The 20,777-nt window shown below is 20.0% G+C and overlaps 2 protein-coding genes across 2 annotated transcripts; both read left to right on the top strand.

The window, feature by feature from the left end:
* Positions 1-1,242: 1,242 nt before the first annotated feature.
* Positions 1,243-7,050, top strand: PBANKA_0613200 (DNA polymerase alpha catalytic subunit A, putative; the record flags this gene model as incomplete). Its single annotated transcript, XM_034563769.1, has 5 exons — positions 1,243-1,311; positions 1,642-1,732; positions 1,834-1,905; positions 2,051-5,615; positions 5,718-7,050. The coding sequence occupies 5 exons, from the start codon at positions 1,243-1,245 to the stop codon at positions 7,048-7,050; spliced, it is 5,130 nt and encodes a 1,709-aa protein (XP_034420632.1).
* Positions 7,051-7,700: 650 nt separating this feature from the next.
* Positions 7,701-19,691, top strand: PBANKA_0613100 (conserved Plasmodium protein, unknown function; the record flags this gene model as incomplete). The annotated part of the gene is made up of 10 exons (XM_034563768.1): positions 7,701-10,060; positions 10,174-10,680; positions 10,789-17,373; positions 17,510-17,657; positions 17,761-17,871; positions 17,991-18,047; positions 18,159-18,226; positions 18,320-18,388; positions 18,477-18,653; positions 18,743-19,691. The coding sequence occupies 10 exons, from the start codon at positions 7,701-7,703 to the stop codon at positions 19,689-19,691; spliced, it is 11,031 nt and encodes a 3,676-aa protein (XP_034420631.1).
* Positions 19,692-20,777: the final 1,086 nt, after the last annotated feature.

Here is a 20,777-nt window from a genome sequence, read left to right as displayed (position 1 = left end):
ATTTACAATGCTTAAAAAGGCCAAAACAAAGAGAAAAATACTTTTAATATATTTGCTCATTTTTCATATTTTTATGCACATAAAAATATAGATATTTTTTTTAATTGAATTATTTTTTTTTATCAGAAATGTAATTTTTACAAAAAAAAAAAAATAATAAATAAAATTGCCATACATTTATTTTTCACACAATAGTAAACATATGCATACAATATAGTATTGAATTATTTATAAGTGTTATGGTGGTATATAAAATTAACAATAAATTTTTGTGTAAAATATTAATTTTGTTAATATGTGTCTATAATTTATTTTGTTTATTTAATTCTCTAACACATTTTTATAAGTAAACAATTCCTTTTTATAATATCTACACACCTTTAAACTTATTCTTTTTTTGTTTTATTCTTAATAAAAAATTATTTATAGGGAAAATATATCACATTTAAGGTTTTATATATTTGATCCGAGTATACATACACAAAAGGAATATATGAAATAGTAACATTATCTTTTATTATATATTAAATTATACATTACATTTTTAGAGAAAGCATTTAATTGCACTTGAAATAAAAAAAGACATTAAATTATTTTGAAAATATATGGTGTGGTTATATGCTGAACTAAATTTTTTTTTTTTTTTTTTGGAGAAATTTATATAATAATGTGAGAATTATATTTGTATATTTGTTGGATGAATGTTGCAATAAGATTTGAATGAATAAAAATAAAATAGTATTTTCTAAATAAATGAAAGTAAATATGCAATAATGTATTATATTCCATAAATGCATTCAATTCTTATTTAGCTTGCGAATAAAATTCTTTATATTTTCTTAGCACATTTTTTTTGTTTCCCTTTGCAATATTTACACACATGTACTTAATTTCTTCATGTGTATATATTAAGGAATAGGAATTGACATACTCTTTTTTTTTTCTTCTCTTTTTTTTTCTTCTCTTTTTTTTCCCCTTTTTATTTTTTCCTTCCCTTTTTACCCTTCTTTCAACATTGCATATTCAGAAAATTTAATAAAAAAATGTTTGGGCATAAAAAAAAATACAATTAATAAATATTTTTTTTTATGTATTTTCTTTTTATATTAACAAAAATTTTTTTTTTAAGCTTTTCAATGTATTATATTTTTCTCTAGTTTGAATAAATGAATATCAATAATAATACTTATATATGTTATTAAATGCCAAATTAAATCATTTTATATTTCTATTTTAAAAAAAATGAGTAATGTTTTTGATAAAATAAGGAAACAAAGATCAAAAGAATGCAAGGCAACAGACTTTTATGAGGTATATTTATATTAATATGTATATGCATAAATATATTTATAAATAATAAATTTCCCTTTTAGGGTTATACTCTTTTTTACTAGTCGCATATTTATTTTTTATTTTTATCATTTTTTTTATAAATAAATTTATATTTCGAGCCAAACATGTGTGTGTGTGTGTGTGCGCCTATAATTGTTTCATGCTATGTTCTGAGATTTTGAAAAAAAATGGCTGTTTCGCGAAATTCACAGCTCACCATTTTGTGATCATGAGGAGAGAAGAGTTAATACTCCTCCTTCCTTTATGTTATTATCAGTTCACCATTTTTATTTTTCCTTATTTATTCAGGTGAAAAATAAAAATGATGATATATATGAAGTAGTCGACGAAGATGGATACATGGAAAATAAAAATTCATTAAAAAGTTTTATTGTTGGAGGTAGCTATTAAAATGTGTTTTAAAAATTATTAGCTAGCTAATATCATTTTGCTCACCTACATAATTCTCTCTGATTTTATGAAAATTTATTTTTTTCTCAGACGACAAAAATTATGATTCAAGTGATGATGTGATATTAGAAACAGTTAACTATAGCATGATCACCAAAAAAAGTAACTTTGAAAAAAAAAAAAAATATATGTGATACTAAATACTTGGCTAACTGATCATTTCTTTCCGAATGGGAAGCAGCTAGATTCACAGAAATCCTCGCAACTTTGTTTTGATTCCTTTTGTCTGTTTCATTCCCCTTTGTAGATGTCGAAAAAGAGAGTAAGCCAAAGCGGAATACACAAATAGACGATTTTATTCGTGAAAAAAAAATACAGAAAATATTTTCCAGTGGAAAATTAACTAAAGATGATATATCAAAAACACGAAACATCGAAAAAATGATTGAAGATAACTCTTCATCTAGTGGTAGTGAAGAAAGCTGTGGTAAAATAAATATAAAAAGAAAAACAAGGGATTCATATAATTCTTATTATAATAATAGGCACTCGGAATATAATAATAAAAATATATATGATAGAATAAATAGTCAAATTCATAAATCTCAAGAAAATGATATATATGCTAAAAGTGGTAAATATAATATAGTCAATGGAAATTTGACAAATAATAAAACAAAAAATAAAACAAAAAATAATTTTTTTAATTCTGATGCAGAACAAAATGAAGAAAATAGTGGAAATTCTGATAAAAAAAGAAAAAGTGAAATTGGAAATAACGAACCAAACAAAATGGTAAAGACTATTAATTCTAATAATAATTTTAAAGACAATATTAAACAAGAGCAGGATGCTCTTAGTATTAATAAAGATTTATCATCTTTAAATAAAAATACAAAAAGTGATAATATTTTAAAAGACATTGATGGATTAGATATAAGAATAGAAATAGGTGAGGAACATAAATTAGATGAAATGAATTTAAAAGATGAAAATTTAGATAAAGAAAATGAAGATAATGGGAATGAAAAAAATAATGTAAATGAAAGTATATTAAAAAATAAATATGAAGAAATAATAATAAATGACGATACAGGTTATGCAAATATATACGTATTTGATATATGCAAACATAAAAATAGTATTATACTATTTGGTAGAACATTAACAAAATTAAAAAGATACAAAAGTATAAGTATATATATTGAAGATATGGATAGATGCTATTACTTTTTACTAAATAAAAATAAAAAATATGTAAAAGATGGAATAGAAATAACATATGGACATGAAAAATATAAAAATTTTATTATGTTAGATTTTGTGTCCGAATTTAAAAAAATTAGGGAATATCATAATATAAAAATGGCAAAATATAAAATTGTTTTTAGAAAAAATTTAAACTTATCATCAAATAATGAAGAACTATATGCAAAGGTTTTATATTCTTATAACTATGATAATATTAGTGAAAATTTTTCAAAAGGAGATACATATTCTTCCTTTTATTGTTGTAATGATGATATAGTAGAAAATTTTATTATTAAAAAAAATATGAAAATGCCTTGTTGGATTAAAGTTAAAGATTTAAAAAATAATTTTTCTAATAATATAGCATATTGTTATTTTGATTGTACTGTTACTTCAAAAAAAAATATATTTACTTTGGAAAAATTTTCAGAAAAAAAAAACGCTGATTTAATTAATGGTTCTAATAATAATAATTCAACTACTAATTCTGTTAATACTAGTACAATATCTGATGAATCTTTAAAAAAAATAGACAATAATAATCCAAATAATTTTATAGATATAGATTTAAATAAACTTGTTATAAAAGTTGTTTCGGTTCTTAACGAAGAAAATAATCACGAAGTTTTTAGTATATGCAGCTTAGTAGATGCTGATGGAATGAAATATATAAATTTCTTTGGAATTTGTGTCAAATCAAACAAAAAAGGATTAACTCCAAATATAAATAACAACATAAATGATAACAAAAATGGAATATATACTTACAATCGAAATAATTGTAAAATATTTCCCAGCGAAAAATTATTATTACAAGGCTTTTTAAATAAAATAAGAACAATAGATGTAGATATATACATAGGGTATAATATTTTAAACTTTGATCTCGAATTTATAATTCATAGATGTCATGTAAATAATATAGATCCAGGGGTTCTAAGCAGAAAAAAAAAATTAAAAAAATCAGACAAAATGAAAGTAAATAAATTTAGCGGAACAAATAGTACTGGGTCGATATATAACATTGTGCAAAATATAAAAGGAAGATTAATAGTAGATATATATGCTTTGTCTAAAGATACAATAAAATTAACTAGCTATTCTATGGATGAAATAATTGATGGAGTAAGAACAAAATTTCAAGAAAAAGTAAAACAACAAACAGGATCAAATAATGTAGGCACTGGAAATAATAATTCTAATAACCATACAAATAAAAATAAATCTCGAGAAAATATTCCAAATGTATTTAAAGATTTTATAGTTAACGATATAAATTTAATAAATTGTAGTAATATACATTTATATGATTCTGAACAAATTTTAGAAAATAATTTAAATACATATATAAATAGTCAAATTTTTAGTATATATGAAATATATAATGTATGTAATGTTTTACAATTGATAGAAAAAAGTAGAGATTTAACAAAGTTAAGTGGATATATATGGGCAAGAAGTTTGCTTTCATATACTAGTGAATGTATTGAATATTTTTTGTTACATGAATATCATAAAAAAAAATATATCACTCCTCTAGTATCTAAAAAAAAACAAAAAATAGAAAATGATACTAATAAATCAAAGAATACAGCAAAATATTTAGGAGGTTTAGTTCTAGAACCTTTATGTGGGTATTATGATACATATGTACTTTATCTGGATTTTAATAGTTTATATCCTTCAATTATCATAGAATATAATATATGTTTTAGTACTTTTAATATGAAACATTATTTAGCATCATCTGCTTCTACATCTGAAGAAATCCAAGAAGATATAGAAAAGAAAAACATAGTATATTATAATGATTCGGATATAAATCAGTTAGATAATATAGATGAGCAAGTTGGTGATTTATCAAATATAGATTATTTTGATAAAACAAAACCAGGTATTTTACCATCAATTTTAAAACAATTAGTAGAAAAAAGAGCATTTATTAAAAAATTAATTGCAAGTGAAAAAAATAAAGAAAAAAAAGAATTACTTATTGTTCAATCTTTGTCTATAAAACTAATTAGTAATAGTATATATGGATGTTTAGGAAATACACATAATAGATTTTATGCTAAATATATTGCATCTTATATCACACAAAAAGGTAGAAATTTGTTACAACATACAAAATTTAAAGTTGAAAAAGAATTTAATCTAAAAGTAGTATATGGTGATACAGATTCTATTATGATAGATACTGGAATCAAATCTTCAGATGCTAATAATTATAAAGAATCGTTAAAACTAGCTCATACTATAAAAAATAATATTAATAAAAATTATAAAAAATTAGAATTAGATTTAGAATGTATTTTTAGTAAATTACTTTTATTAAAAAAAAAAAAATATGCTTGTGCTAAGGTTATTGACCCTAATTTAGGAAAATATGAATATGAAATGAAAGGTATAAATTTTATAAAAAGGGATTTTTGCAAAATTTCAAAACTTATAGGAAATGAACTGTTGAGAATTATTTTTTCAAACAAGGAATACAAACCTTCACAACCAAATTCGTCCAACATTTCTCTTAACCACTCTGATGACATTTCAATTCAAAACGACCTTTCGGAGCAAATTCATGAATATCTTCGTTCCGTATACCAACGTATTCAAAATGACGAGTAAGCTTGTCTAGTCCCTTTTTCTTACTGTCCATAATTTGCACCGTTTGTATTGCACCGTTTGTATTGCACCGCATATATTACACCGCTTTATTTTTGCAGGTTTGACCTTGAGCACTATGTAATTACCAAAAAGCTAACAAAGAATGTCAACGAATATCAGGAGAAAAACTCACTAGGACATGTATTAGTAGCAGAAAGAATGATAAAAGATGGATACAATGTTTGTGTAAATAAAGAAATTCAATATTGTGTATGTAGAAATGAAGATGCATTAAAATTTTATAATAAAGGAAATGAAAAATTAAATAGTTCATTATGTTGCTTTAGTGTTGGTGAAATAAAAAAATATAATTTAAAAATTGATAAAGATTATTATATTAGAAATCAAATATTATTACCTATTAATCGACTTTGTCAATATATTGAAGGAACAAATGTAGAAAAGATTTCGTCATGTTTTAATATATACAATGTTAAAGAAATAAGAACTGATGAACAAATAGATGAATCGTATTTAGAAACAAATGTTTTATCATTATTAAGTGAAACAGAAGAAAGATTTAAAAATATACATTTAAAAGGATTTCTTAATTGTGATAAATGCCATCATAATATAAAACCAGTTATATTTATCAAATATTTTCGATGTAATAAATGTTTTTCACTTTTAGCAATTGAGCAAATAAGAAATTATATATTTTCATTTATTAATCATTTATGTTCTACATTTTATAAACAAATGTATATATGTAATTCATGTTTGTTAAAAACAAAAAGGATATTTTTAAAGGATTCTAATAATTGTCCTAATCTCAATTGTGATAACCCCAAAAATTCATTAAAACCTATTTTATCAAAAAAATATATTTATTCGATTTTAGAATATTTTCTGCATCTGCTTAAAGGAAATCTACTTGTCATACCAACTAAGTTACATGAAAAAGGAGATGTAGATAATGTAAATAATAATGAAAAACCTGAAAATAATTCAGAAAAAAATACAGTTACAAATTTTAAGGATAAAACAAATACCAAAACTAATGACGAACCTGAAGAATATGCAACAGACATTAATGTTTCTGTATGTATTGGGAATGGATATAAAACACATATAATAAATGATAATCAATTAATAAAAAATAATAAAAAAAATGGATTTAAAATCGAATCTTATGATAATATTTGTAAAAATAAAGAATTAAATTTAAATATTACTAAAGGTTTGCAAATGAAATTCCCAAATATCTCAAATTTCATAACTTATCTTAATTTAAAGGCTAACATATTTTGCATTAATTATAATGACGAAAGGAATACGATTAGAGAATCGATTCAAAGCATTATACAAAACGATATCTATTCCCAAATATTTTTCGACAACATTTTTTCAGTTTTTCACTTATCTGTTGCCTCGAAAATCTCCAAATTGTAATTCCCCTCACTCCATTCCCTTTTTTCATCCACACCTGTTTCGCTTGCACCTTTTTCGCCTGTATTTTTTTCACTTGCACTTTTATACTTTCCCATTTTTACACTAAACCCTTAACTCTCGTTTTTTAATTTTTAACAATTGTTCCTTTTACACAAGTTTCCAAAATGGAATAAAAAATAAAAGCATAAAAAATAAAAGAATAAAAAATAAAGAATGAAAAATAAAAGCATAAAAAATAAAAGAATAAAAAATAAAGAATAAAAAATAAAAGAATAAAAAATAAAGAATAAAAAATAAAGAATGAAAAATAAAAGAATAAAAAATAAAAGAATAAAAAATGACCAAACAGGGCACACACAATACGCTGCGTGCACAAAATACCCCATAATCTATATTTAAAAAATAAAATAAAAAAAATAAAAATAAAATAAAAAACTAAAAAAATAAAAATAAAAATAAAATAGTAATAATAAGAATGACAATAAATGTCGACTGGCTTTATTTCCATTCTCATTCCCTTTGTATTGATATACCTATGAAATTTGATACAAACATTAAGAATAATATGGTGAAAAAGCGATTGAATATATTATATATATATTTATTTTTTTATGTTTTATTGACAATTTTAATTTGTTTTTGAATAAAATATGAGCAATTATTCCTTTTTAAATAAAAACAACTACAAAGTAATAATTCAAATTATTACAAACTACATAAATCTTGAGCAATATGAATTAGCAAGACTATTATTAACCAATTTAGTAAATTCGAACTTATTAAATGTAACAGATTTATTAAAAAATAAAAGAATAAAAAATAATTCAATTAAAAAAAAACTTTATATATTAAGAAAAGTTTTAAAATATATAAGAAGGTATATAAAATATGGACCATCTCCTTTACAAATATTTTCAAAGGAAATTTCAAGTTCTCATTTTTTGCTAAAATTAGTAAATGATTATAACTATTTTGTGGACATAATTTTTCTTAATTTTATTAAATTTGAGAACAATTATAAAATAATTTTCAACAAATTCAAACCAATTTGTTCAGATTTACATAATGAGAATTGTAAACAAGCAAATGAGGAAATATACAACAAAAAAGGTAAATACAATCCTTTAGCTAAATTTAAATTTATACTAAAAAAAAAATATATATCAAATAAAATAAAACAAAAAATACTATTTGATATCATTCTTTCAATTATAATTACACACAAGGAACATTATTTAAAACTTAGTCAAAATATAAATTTTAATTTTTTTAGTATAGACGTTTTACAGTATTTAAGACGTCTATTTTATTTATATATAAAAACAAGAGAGTTGTTTAAAAAAAATAAAAAAATAAAAATAAAAAATGGGGAAAATAATAATAATAATAATTGCTTATTATTTTATCTACTTGATTATGTAATTCCCTATAATAAAAAACAGACAAAAATTAAAGCCGAAAAAAAAAATGAAAAAAAAAATGTAGATTTTGTTAAAAATATCTTTAGTGAAAAAAAATACAAAATAAATTATAATGATAATTTTTTTAATAAAATAGATGAACTAACAATAACAAATTTTAAATTAATTGACGAAACAGATGGTTGCACACATTTAATAAATTTTCGAAATAAAAAACAGAATAATAAAAAAAATCCTGATCATATTTCATCTAAAATTAACTTAAAAAAAAATATGTCTGAAACTAACAATTTAAATATTATATATATTCCTACTTTATATATAATTAATCAAAAAACTATACATAATTATATCACATTATACCAAGAGGAAATTTCTTTTTTTTTTGAGAAAAATATTATTTTAGAAATATTTATTGATTTATTTTATTTATGTTTTTATTTACCATCATTATCTGTCTCTCTTTTTAAAGCTCTTTTTTTTAATAACAAATTTTTGAATTTTTTATTACACTTATTTATGTTAAGCAATAGAAAGTATGTCAATTTTGTAGAAAATAAAAAACAAAATGGAAATTCAAATTTGTATGAAGAAAAATCCCAAATTGAAATAAAAGAAATAAATATACAAAATAAAATATATAAACCTTACCTTATTTTTTTAGAAGCATATTTTAATATTATTCATATATATATAACTGTTTTGATAGAAAAATTAAAAAAAAATAATTTAGTAAATTATCAAAACTTTATATATCTTTTTAAATTTAATCACTTATTTATAAATAATATATTTTTATTTTCTCTATGCTCAACTATTTCATTTTTATATCAAAATTGTCAAAAAAATTTTACTCAAATTAGTTCAAAAACAAAATTAAATTGTCTTATTTCTAATCATGATCGCCAAATTATTCCAATTTATCGTTCCGAATATGATGTGGTCCAAACACTGTTGACAAAAGCAAATGGAAAAGTTGATGAAAAAGCAAATGGAAAAACCAAAACTAGTGAAAGCTTTCCGCATGCTTTAAAGCAGTTTCATTTAGCAACTAATATGTTGAACAGAGTATACACATTTTTAGTAATGCTAGCATTTTATTATAATTATGAAGATATAGAAGTGTTATTTTATAATTCTTTTTTTTATCAAATTGGTATCGAAAAAAATGATTGTTTTAAGAATTATGATAATTTATATAAAAATAAAGATCAAATATATATGGTAGAATTAAATGGAATAATTTTATATTTGTGTATAAACAATTTGAAGGTTAACAAAATAATTGATTTATATATCAATAAATTAAAAAATAAAACTATTCATAGAAATGTGTCTAAAAATAATAAATATATTACATACAAAAATAAATGCATACTTTATGAAATTTTAATTTCAACAAATACATTTTATTCAAATCATAGAAATCAAATATATAATATATTTATTTATTTATTTAATTATATTGATGATATTTATTGCAAAATTATGAATGAACAAATAGTTTGTTATCCAATTGGAATAGAAAAAAATGAGGATCTACTTTTTTATATTAATTATTCTAGAATATATAATATTCCTTTTTTAAGGTAAATTAAAAATTTAGTTTTTCTATCCCATTTTCATTTACGCACCTCTTTATGCTATCTTTATTTTATTCATTTATGCAACTCTTTACGCACATATTTCCTTTTTATTTCAGCTATTTGTTCTATATTTGTCAGAAATATCTAATACAAAACAATTTTGAGTATCTAAATCAGATTCTAAACAATTTTAAGGATCTAAAAAATTTGTGCATCTTATATTGTCTTGAAAATACAAATGATGTAGAAATAAAACTTAAATGCTTAAATGAAATAAAAATATGCAAACACAATAAATATTTATACAATTATATTAAAGACATTAAAATAAAAATACATTTTACCTGTGTGAACTACTATTTTTATAAAACCCATGAACATATATTAAAATTATTTAAAACAAAAAAAGTAACAAAAAATGATATATATAAAATGTTAACAAATCGCTCTATTCCACATTTTCTAAACACATTTAATATATTGCCATATGTTAATACAAGCTTTATTATAACATTAAAAAAATATATAAAAAAATTATCTTTTTATAAAAAAAAAAATTATATGGATTTAAACATGCTTTCATTTTATTTTTCAATTAAATCAGCATATGGATACTTGTTAGGGTATGTCTTTCATTTTGTTCTTTCATTTTCTTTTCGTAGTTTATTCAATTTTTTTGGACTATTATATGTTTATCCCATTTTGTGATAATAATTGTTTTTTTTTTTCAGAACAGCACCTCTACAGGATATTAAGAAAAACTACAAATTAATTCATTACAAAGAATGCAAAGTAAAATGTCTATTTTATTTTACAATAATTTTGTTGAGGTTTACAGAAAAAAGACAGATAAAGGCATTGAATTTTATAAAGTTTGTAATATTCATATATAATAAATTAAAAGAAAATAATAAAAAAATAAACAAAATTAAATCGTTATTTTTTTTTAATTTAAGAAATTTGGTATTCAAAATATTTGAAAATATTTATACACGATTAATAATATTTTTTACAAAATTTAGAATTATTAAAAACGTGAAAAACAAGAAAGCAATGTGTAATGAAACATATAAGAACAATTATATTTTGTTTGAAAATAAAAAACAAAATGATAAAGTTAAAAATTTTGGAATTTTATTAACATACCCTTCTTCAAAATATGATAATAAATTTATATTATTTAAAATAAAAAATCATAAAAAAAATATAAAATTTTCATTTTTTAATTTATTAACAAAAATAGAAAACAAAATAAAAGACAAAGAATATATATATTCTTGTTTCAAGAAAAATGAAAGAAAACATAAATTAAAAAAAAAAAAAATTAATATTTTAGACAAATATATATATGATATTATATATAATATACCACAAGAATATATTTATAAAAATATTATTAATCAAAAAGATAGAAATATTGATATTTTTATTCTTTATAAATATAAAAAACAATTAACTATGTCTACATATACATATAATCTAATTTTATATCTCAGATTTATTCAAATATTTAAAAAATTATATATCAAAAATATCTTTTCAGATTCAGCATTTATCAATAATTCATTTGTTTCTCAAATTTTATATACATCTAAAAATATTTATTATCAAAAATTTGTTCTTTTTCATTTAATGTCTTATTATATTAGCAAATATAAAGATAATGAAATAAATAGGTATATTTTTGGGAATAATTACAACATTGACTTTTTGTTAGTATATATGTTTCTTGGGATATGTGTAACGCATTCTTATAATGTTGAAAATGGAATTCTTTTATTAAAATTTGCAAAAACAAAAGTAAAGAAAATGAAAAACAATGTTAAAACAAGAATTAAACAACAAAAAAAAGGTCAACTAATATTAAAATTTTTACTTTATTTTATTAAAAAATTACATATATTATTAGAAATAAAAAAAAATATATCTAAAAATAAGTTAGAAACAAATCGAAATTACAAAAATAAGCATATATATGATAAACAAGTCAATACAAATTTAAGTACCAAAAAAAAAGAAAAAAAAAAAAAAAAAAAAAAAAATATCCTTCTTATTAAATATCTACTTTTAACATCAAACTCATTAAAAATACAATCCAAATTGATAAAGAAATATTTCATAGATTTATATAAAAAAAAAAATTTTTTACAAGACATGTTTTTTTTTTTTTCTAATTTGAAAAAGAAGAAAAAAGTTGTTTTAAAAATTGAAAATTCACAAATAGACAAAACGAATTACTCAAGTTTTACAAAAGATACAAACATTTTTATGAAAAACAAAACAAAATATCAATACACATCTTATAAAGACATGCATATCATTTTAGAAAAGTATTCTACACTTTTAGTGCAAAATATAGATGAACAAAAAGGAAATGTATTAAATTATTTACTTTATTTTTTTTTCTTTTCTGATATTTTAATAACATATATATATGATTCGATAAGCAAAAATAAGATAGATACAAATTTTGTTGAGCATTTTTCTAAAAATCAAAAAAATAAATCGAATCAGAAAAATATATATCACATAAAATATCAAACAAAAATTAATTATAATTTGTTTCATATTTTTACCATAGATATATATACACTTGTAAAATATATTTTGTTTATTGTAAAATCATATGCAAATGCTAAAGTTTTATGTTCATTGTTTTTCATACAATATTATAAAATTTTAGTTGGGAATATACAAACACTATTTTCTATGGATATTGACCCTCCTCTTTATAAAGAAAATGTAGATTCACAATTTGGAACTATTGATTTATGTCCTAATATACAAAGTAATAGACATATAAAATATAAATTAAAATCTAAAAATATATATAAAAATAAAAAGCCAATAATGGAATGTTTAACTTCCGATTTTTTATTTTTGATTGAAAATATAAATACCATAAAAATTATAGAAAGAAATATAAATTTGACAATAAAAAAAAATAAAATCACAAATATACAACAACTATACAAATCGTATATAGAATATATAATAAACAAAATTGAAAATCACGAAATAAAAATATTTTCAAAAAAATGCAGATCTACAAGATTAAAACATTCACATACAAAATCTGATACTTCAAATATGAATGCTAATAAAAAAAACTATATTATGAATATTTTTATATGTTTAGAAAAATGCGATTATTATTTTCCGTTTTGTTTCAATATATTATATGCATATAACTTTTCAAGGCAATATAATATTTTGAATCGATATATAAAGGAGTTATATAACAACATAAATAAAATTTTTAAAATTACAAAAAATGCCCAAAAAAAAAACGAAAAAAAGAATGAAAAAAGCAATAATTTTACCATTGAATTATTTAATGATATTTATTTTATAAAATATCATGATTTATTTCATTTTAACTATTTTACTAAATCTGTTTTTTTTTCGTCACTTTTTGACAATCAGAGTTATGCAGATTGCGTAGACATATGTGAAAAAGGGAACCAATTTTATCAGTCTATCATTATTAAAAAATATTATTCTAATTTGTTTCAAAATTCTAATAAGCTTAATTTAGATGCAGATAAAAGAAAAGAAAATCTCAGATTCTTATTTGAATATATACTACAGACAGATGTACCAATTGATGTACAGATAGATATATTTGTAAATAAAATAATGAGAAATTATAAAAACCTAGAAATATTTTGCTTTCATGAGCTTATGTTAGCATTAAATATGTGCTTATATAATGAAAAAGTCCAAAACTATGATTCAAAAAGTAATATGCATCTGTATATTGTTAATTGTGAAAATATATACAACCTTCCAAATAACATAGATGCAAATATAGCCAAATTAAATGCATATAAACATATTTTTAAAATAATTTATCGCATTAAAAAAATACACAAATTATATTTATCACCTCTTAATCCAACAAATAAATTTAATTTTGTTAATATTTATATATCGATTTTAAAAAAAGGAGAAAGTAAAATTGATCTATTAAAGTTTATTTCAACATATAAGCTATTCAAATATTGTGATTTTTTGGTAAATTTTAAAAACTTTTCAAATAAAGACAAATCTGAGATTCTTATAAAATCTACAAATGATTATATTTTGAATTTGTGGGGGCTTAATAAAGAAGTAGGCAGAATAATTGAATCATATAATTGTAAAATTATGAAAAAAAAAAAAATTATTTTATTTTTAAAAAAATTAAAAGCTCAAAATTTTCAAAATATAATTAATTACATATTCTATAAAAATAAACCAAATATTTTAACAAATCTTTTACATTTTTTATTAATGCATTTTAAACACACATATATTAAAAAGTTTTATGTATTAAGCTTATTTGCTAAATATATGAAAATTGAACATATTTTAAAAAAAAACTTTAATAAAATATATAAAAATATACTTCCAATATTGATACAAAATAACCATATCGAATTAGCAGAATATATAATAAGTAAAAATTTGATTACATATAAAATATATAAAATATATTATTATGCTCTTTTAAATATTAATGTTAATTTAAACACGATAAATAAATCAATGGTTTCCAAAAATAAACTTAATATCAAAAAAAATAATTTTGAACAAATTCAAAAAGAAAACATATATAACATACAAAAATGTATTGATATATTAAAATTGTCGACTATTTATCGAAATAAAAACAATATCCAGTTTATTTATTCTATTTTTTTATTTATAACTCAAAAATTGTTTGATCAAATTTGTGAAAGCTTGCATAATAACAATGAAAATAATATCTATAGTACTTCTGATTATAAATTAAACAAACATAACCTTATCAAATTAAGAACAAATCATTTTGAAAATGATAAAAAAGACATAATTAAATACACACAAAATATACATTTTCAAAAAAAACACAGTTTATTTAATATGTTTTACAAAAATTATATTTATAGAAACAATGAAAATGTACAAAAGCATAAACAAACAAAAAATAACATAATTAGAAAATATTACATCATAGATAGATACGCAAAAAAAAATACAACAAATATTTATAATTCTAAAAATTTTAATTTGGAAATAAATAATTCACCAAATAATATCTCTAATCATGATAGACAAATTAAAAAAAAAAAAAAAAATAGATTAAACATGGCTACAGATAAAAATATGAGCAAACAAGCTAGTACAAATATATTGATATATATTTTTTATAAAATATGTTTTTTCTTTTATGAAAATTATAAGGAATTAAAAAGCGCAACCAATTTAATATCTAATTTATTGCCTATACTAATATATATAAAAATATCTATAAATTTAAATATTAAGATTAAGGATATTATTAAAATGAATATACAAAATTTAATAAATGCATTAAAAAAACAAAATTATAATATATGTAATTATTTAATACATAGAATATATTCTTGTTATTTTTATAACATAAATGCATTTTATATATTAAATGAGTACGATTTATTTTATTCATTTTCAAAAAAAAAAGAAATTTCTAAAAAATATAGAACTATAAAAAATTTGATGTTTTTGATATATCGTTTCAAATTACCTTTTAATAATGCAGAAAATGTTAGTCTAACTTCTTTGGAAAAAATTAAAAGGTTTTATATATTTAATCATGAACATATGATATATATTTATAGGAATAATAATATAAACAAAATTTTGTATAACAATTTGATGAATATACGAAATAAAAACAAATATAATAAAATAAAAAATATTCATAATTCATTCTATTTTGACACATTCAATGTTTATAATTTTCAAAACGAAAATAAACAAATAAAAACAACAATTGATAAAATTAGCGATACAAAGATAGCTAATGGCCATATCTTTATGAATCCTGTAGATGAAGTGAAACTATGCAATATTATAAAAAAAACAAAAAATAATTTTAAAGTTATAAGAAAAGGAAGGATACATAAAATAATTCAAAATATTCGATTTAATATAATAGCGTTCCATTATGAACTTTTAAATAAAAATAATATGCATTTTTATTCCACTCTTAGTTTATTTTGTTTCTTTTTTTTTGATTTTCACTTTTGTAATAATATATATAAAAATTATAAAAAGTTATCATCTTATTTCAACAAATATACACATGTAGAACGAAATAATGTTACTAACAATTTAAATATTAAACAAGTTGAAATATTTAAAGAAATAAAAAATCAAGAGCGAAATTACAGAAAAAATATATATTCTGATAATTTATCTTTATACAAAAATAACAATTTAATAAATAATGAAAATATTTATAAAATGATTATTCAAACTGGGAAATACAGTTATCTTATTTATATTATATTAACAAATTCCGAAATTAACAAGATTAAAAAAGAAAGAAAAAAAACGAATATTAGACAAAACATTTTTAAATATTTTACTATTGATAATATTAATTATTATTCGTGTTTGCAAATAAAAAAAAGTAAAGAATTATTTTCTTCTCCAAAATATAAATCAAAAAATAATATTATATGTACAAATTTGCTATATAACGAACAAAAATATATATATTCCTTTAGTACACCTATTTATATAAGTAGACATGTTTTAAACGAAATAACATTTAGTTTTCTTTACAACTATTATAACAACATCTATTTTAAAGCTAAGGATAGTAATATAGAAAAGGTAAATAAGTTTGCACACAAAAATTTATTTATTTATTTAATAGATATAATAAAAAATCCATATGTAATAAATTATAACGAACATTATTTCGAAAATGAGGAGAATTATTCTTATAATCAAGATAGTGCACTAATCCAAACACTATATTTACGAAATTATTGTTTATCAATTTTAAAAAAAAAAAATAAAATAAATAATAATAATCGTAGTAATTTTATGAACAAGTCAGAAAAAAAAGACAAGTTTTTACAACAAAAAAATAATAAGCTTAAAATAAAAAAATTGGCTAGCTCGAAAACAACATTTATATATTCCAATTATATAAGACAAAAGAAAATTACTCAAATTACTAATATGTTTAAGAACAAACTAGAGATATTCCAAAGATACATTATATTGATGCACAATAATTCTTTAGACAAAAATATAATGCAATTTTTTATATCTAAGGACGTTATAGATTATTATGAATATTTGTTTTATGATATAAATAATTGTTCTTATCCTCTATGTTATATAAATCCGAGCGCTAATATGAATATCATGTTACAATATTTTAAAAATGATATTAATCAAGTTTCTAAAGATATTTATTTCGAAAATACAAAATATGTTAACAATAAAATTAATGCAAAAAAAATAAAAATCTACCTTTTTATTACTTCTTTACTACTTCCTCTCGAATCGAGGTAATAATAAAATCTTTATTCTATTTTTTCAACAATAAATAATTAATTATTAAAAAAAATGAGCAAAATTAAATTTATTACGAAAAATATATATATGCATGTTTATTATTTTTTGTTTTTTTCCTTGCTTGGTCAGGTCCTTAAAATTGACAAACTACAATAATTCAAAATATGATGATAATTTTATAAGAAGTTTAAAAGACTATTGTTCTTTGCACAATTTGATGAATTTATATACAAAATATGATTTGAGCAAATCATGTCTTAAGCTCCTTATAAAAAATGTGAGAAAAATATATAGCATTAATTCATGTTTATAAATAGTGAAAAAAATATATGCATATTTATTTAAATACAATTTCCTATATATTTCTATCTTTTATGCAGAATTTACTATCAGAATATTTCATAGGAATCGTTAAAAGGGCAAATAAGTACAATTATATTTATAAGATATTTCAAAATGTGTCTAATTTTAGGAACCCACTTCTTCAGCAGGTAAAGCTATAAATCAGTGATCATTTGTATAAACATAAATAAATTTGCATATTTACATATTTATAAATTTATATATTTATTTGTGTTACTATACTTCTTTAATCTTATTTTGTGTTCAGAAAATAAAGTGCTATTTACTAAAAAAGAAAATGTACAACTTGCTTTACAATTATGTGGTAAGGGGAAAATTAACATACATTCTGACATGTATTGATATATAATAATTTTTTACAGATTTTTTATTCGAAAATATCATATTATTTTTACATTTTTATTTAAAATTTTAGATTTTTTCAAGCGATTATTTAAATGCAGCTATCATAAGTATATACCATTATTCTATTGCCCAGAATGTGTAATCAAAATAACGAACAAAAAAATATATATGGCATATTTTTACTTAATTTAAAATGATATGTGTATATATATATCTTCATTTTCTTTACAGTGATGCTAAGAATGGCCATCTAAACAATGCTCTTGTAAATTTTACCTTAATTGTTAAAAGTTTAGAAAGGTAAAGAGTTTTATTTTTTGAAATAAAAATATTAAGACAAATATATATTAAAATTTATGCGAAAAATATATATGTGTATTTTTTTCAGTTCGAAGAATTATAAAAATTCCAACAGAAATATTTTTTATGACAATTTCATATTTCGAAATAATACCAATCGAAAAAAGAAAAATAGACAGCTATATAATAAAAGCAATTTTAATATTCTTTTTGATGAAACTAAAAAACGAACAAATCATACCATTCCAATTGAATTAATATTCAGGTAAAGCTCCAAATGTATATAAACATGTACATGTTCATATTTTTCTATATCTTCAAATGAATTATAATATTTTTTTTTTCCCAAAACAGATATATTGATTTGATAATTCTCCAACAACAGCTGCTACAAGAAGATCTCGATATACATGGGAATATAATAAACTCCAAAAAAATAGACATTATGTTTTGTATTAATTTATTAATTTATAAAAATATATATAATTTAGCAGACAAAATAATTAACATATATCAATTTAATTATATTTTTACCTATTGTTTAGCTTGTATGTTTTGTCTTTTAATAAATCAAAATTTATCTTTCCTAAAGAATATAATGAATTACATAAAAATAAAATTAAATAATAATGACATTAACATATTTGTTTTGCACATAATTTATCTTTATTTGGGATATAGAAGAAAATTTAAATTCATATACGAAGCTATTCAAGAAATGCATGAAAAAGAGATGGAACCAAAAAAAACTGAATTAAATAATTCAAATCCAAATATATCAAATACGTGTGCAGAAAAATACGATAAAATTAACATGACAGCTAGCCAAATATCCGAATATGATATTAATATGAATATTTTACCTGAACAGATTAATAATATATTAACATATATTACTGATAATGATTTTTTATTTTATTCACATGTATTAATTTATATTCATAATAAAAAAGAATATAAAAATCTATTTAAACATATTAAAAATATATTATTTACAAATATAAAAAAAAATGATATTTACAAAATGATAATATGTGCATATAAATATATTAGTAACAAAAAAAAAAAGAATACTAATCTTAGCCCTATCAATAAAAAAAGTAATTATAATTTTATCCATGATAATTTACCTTATTTAAAAAAAAAAAAAATAAATAAAATAAGTATAAAGCAGTTTGGAAATATTCATCAAGATCAAAACTTTTCTACCTTAATGTCTTTGGCTAAGCAATATCCTGATAATATTAAATATAAAATAAGCACCGAAATTTTGTCTATTTACAAAAATTGTAGTACATTATAAATGAAATGGTTAAAAACTATATTCTTTCCATGTATTTACTCTATATACTCTTCGTTTTTTTTCTTTATTGTGTTTTCCCGATTTAATAGAATGTGATAAGTTTATTTGCTTATTTTTTTATGCAACTATAAACATACAAAAAATATTATATAATTGTTTTGTACTTATTGCAATGTGTGCATATATGTTTAAAAATGCTGTAGTTGTATAAACTATTTTTTTTTGTTTATTTCCATTTTTTAAATGTTGTATATGCATATTATTGAGTATGGAAATATCACTAACAAAAAATATGCGATATAAAATTTAATATAAAGAATAATATATAAAAACCTGATGTATCACTGTAAATTTTGGCGTTGTATAAGAATAATATACGAAAATGAAGATAGCCAACCAAAAAATACCTTAACATGTAAATATATTTTTGTAAAAAAAAAAAAATAAGCATATTATACGTGTGCATATATTGTTGGCTATTTGTTATCTTTCTTTTCTCTTCATTTATTTTTTTTTACAATTTTCCCAATTTATACCTTTCCATTTTATATGACAACTCACTGCCTTTGCTCTTGTGAAAATTATTACCTCAGCAAAGTTTGAAAAAGAACAAAAAAATAATATAAACAAATATATTATTTTATTCTTATAATATTTCCGGAGAAGTATATGCAATAATATTTATGTACATGCAATATTATTAGTGTATACTATTTTCAAGTGCATATTTTGACACATTTAATAATACTCGTCAATATACTATTAATTAAATTACGTGAGAATAAGGTAGGTGATATGCATTAAACAAATACCTTAAATATATATTTACAATATATTATTTTTTGTTTTTATTTTAAACTAATTCCAGTGCTTATTTTTCAAATAAATAAACCTGTAAATTAGGTAACTAATTATCCAATTATTAGCCAAAGTACTAAAATGGCGAGATATGTACAGGTAATATTATATGCATTTTTTTTTTTTTCCACCCTTTCATCATAAATATGTATTAATTTGTTCTGCCTTTTGCTTTATTGAGATTTATATTTTACGTATTTCACATTATAACGTTTATATACTACACAA

The sequence above is a fragment of the Plasmodium berghei genome (assembly GCF_900002375.2).
Source record: "Plasmodium berghei ANKA genome assembly, chromosome: 6".
NCBI classification, from domain to species: Eukaryota; Apicomplexa; class Aconoidasida; order Haemosporida; family Plasmodiidae; genus Plasmodium; species Plasmodium berghei.
Note: the sequence above shows the minus strand (reverse complement) of the source record. Positions and strands in the feature narration are given on the sequence as shown.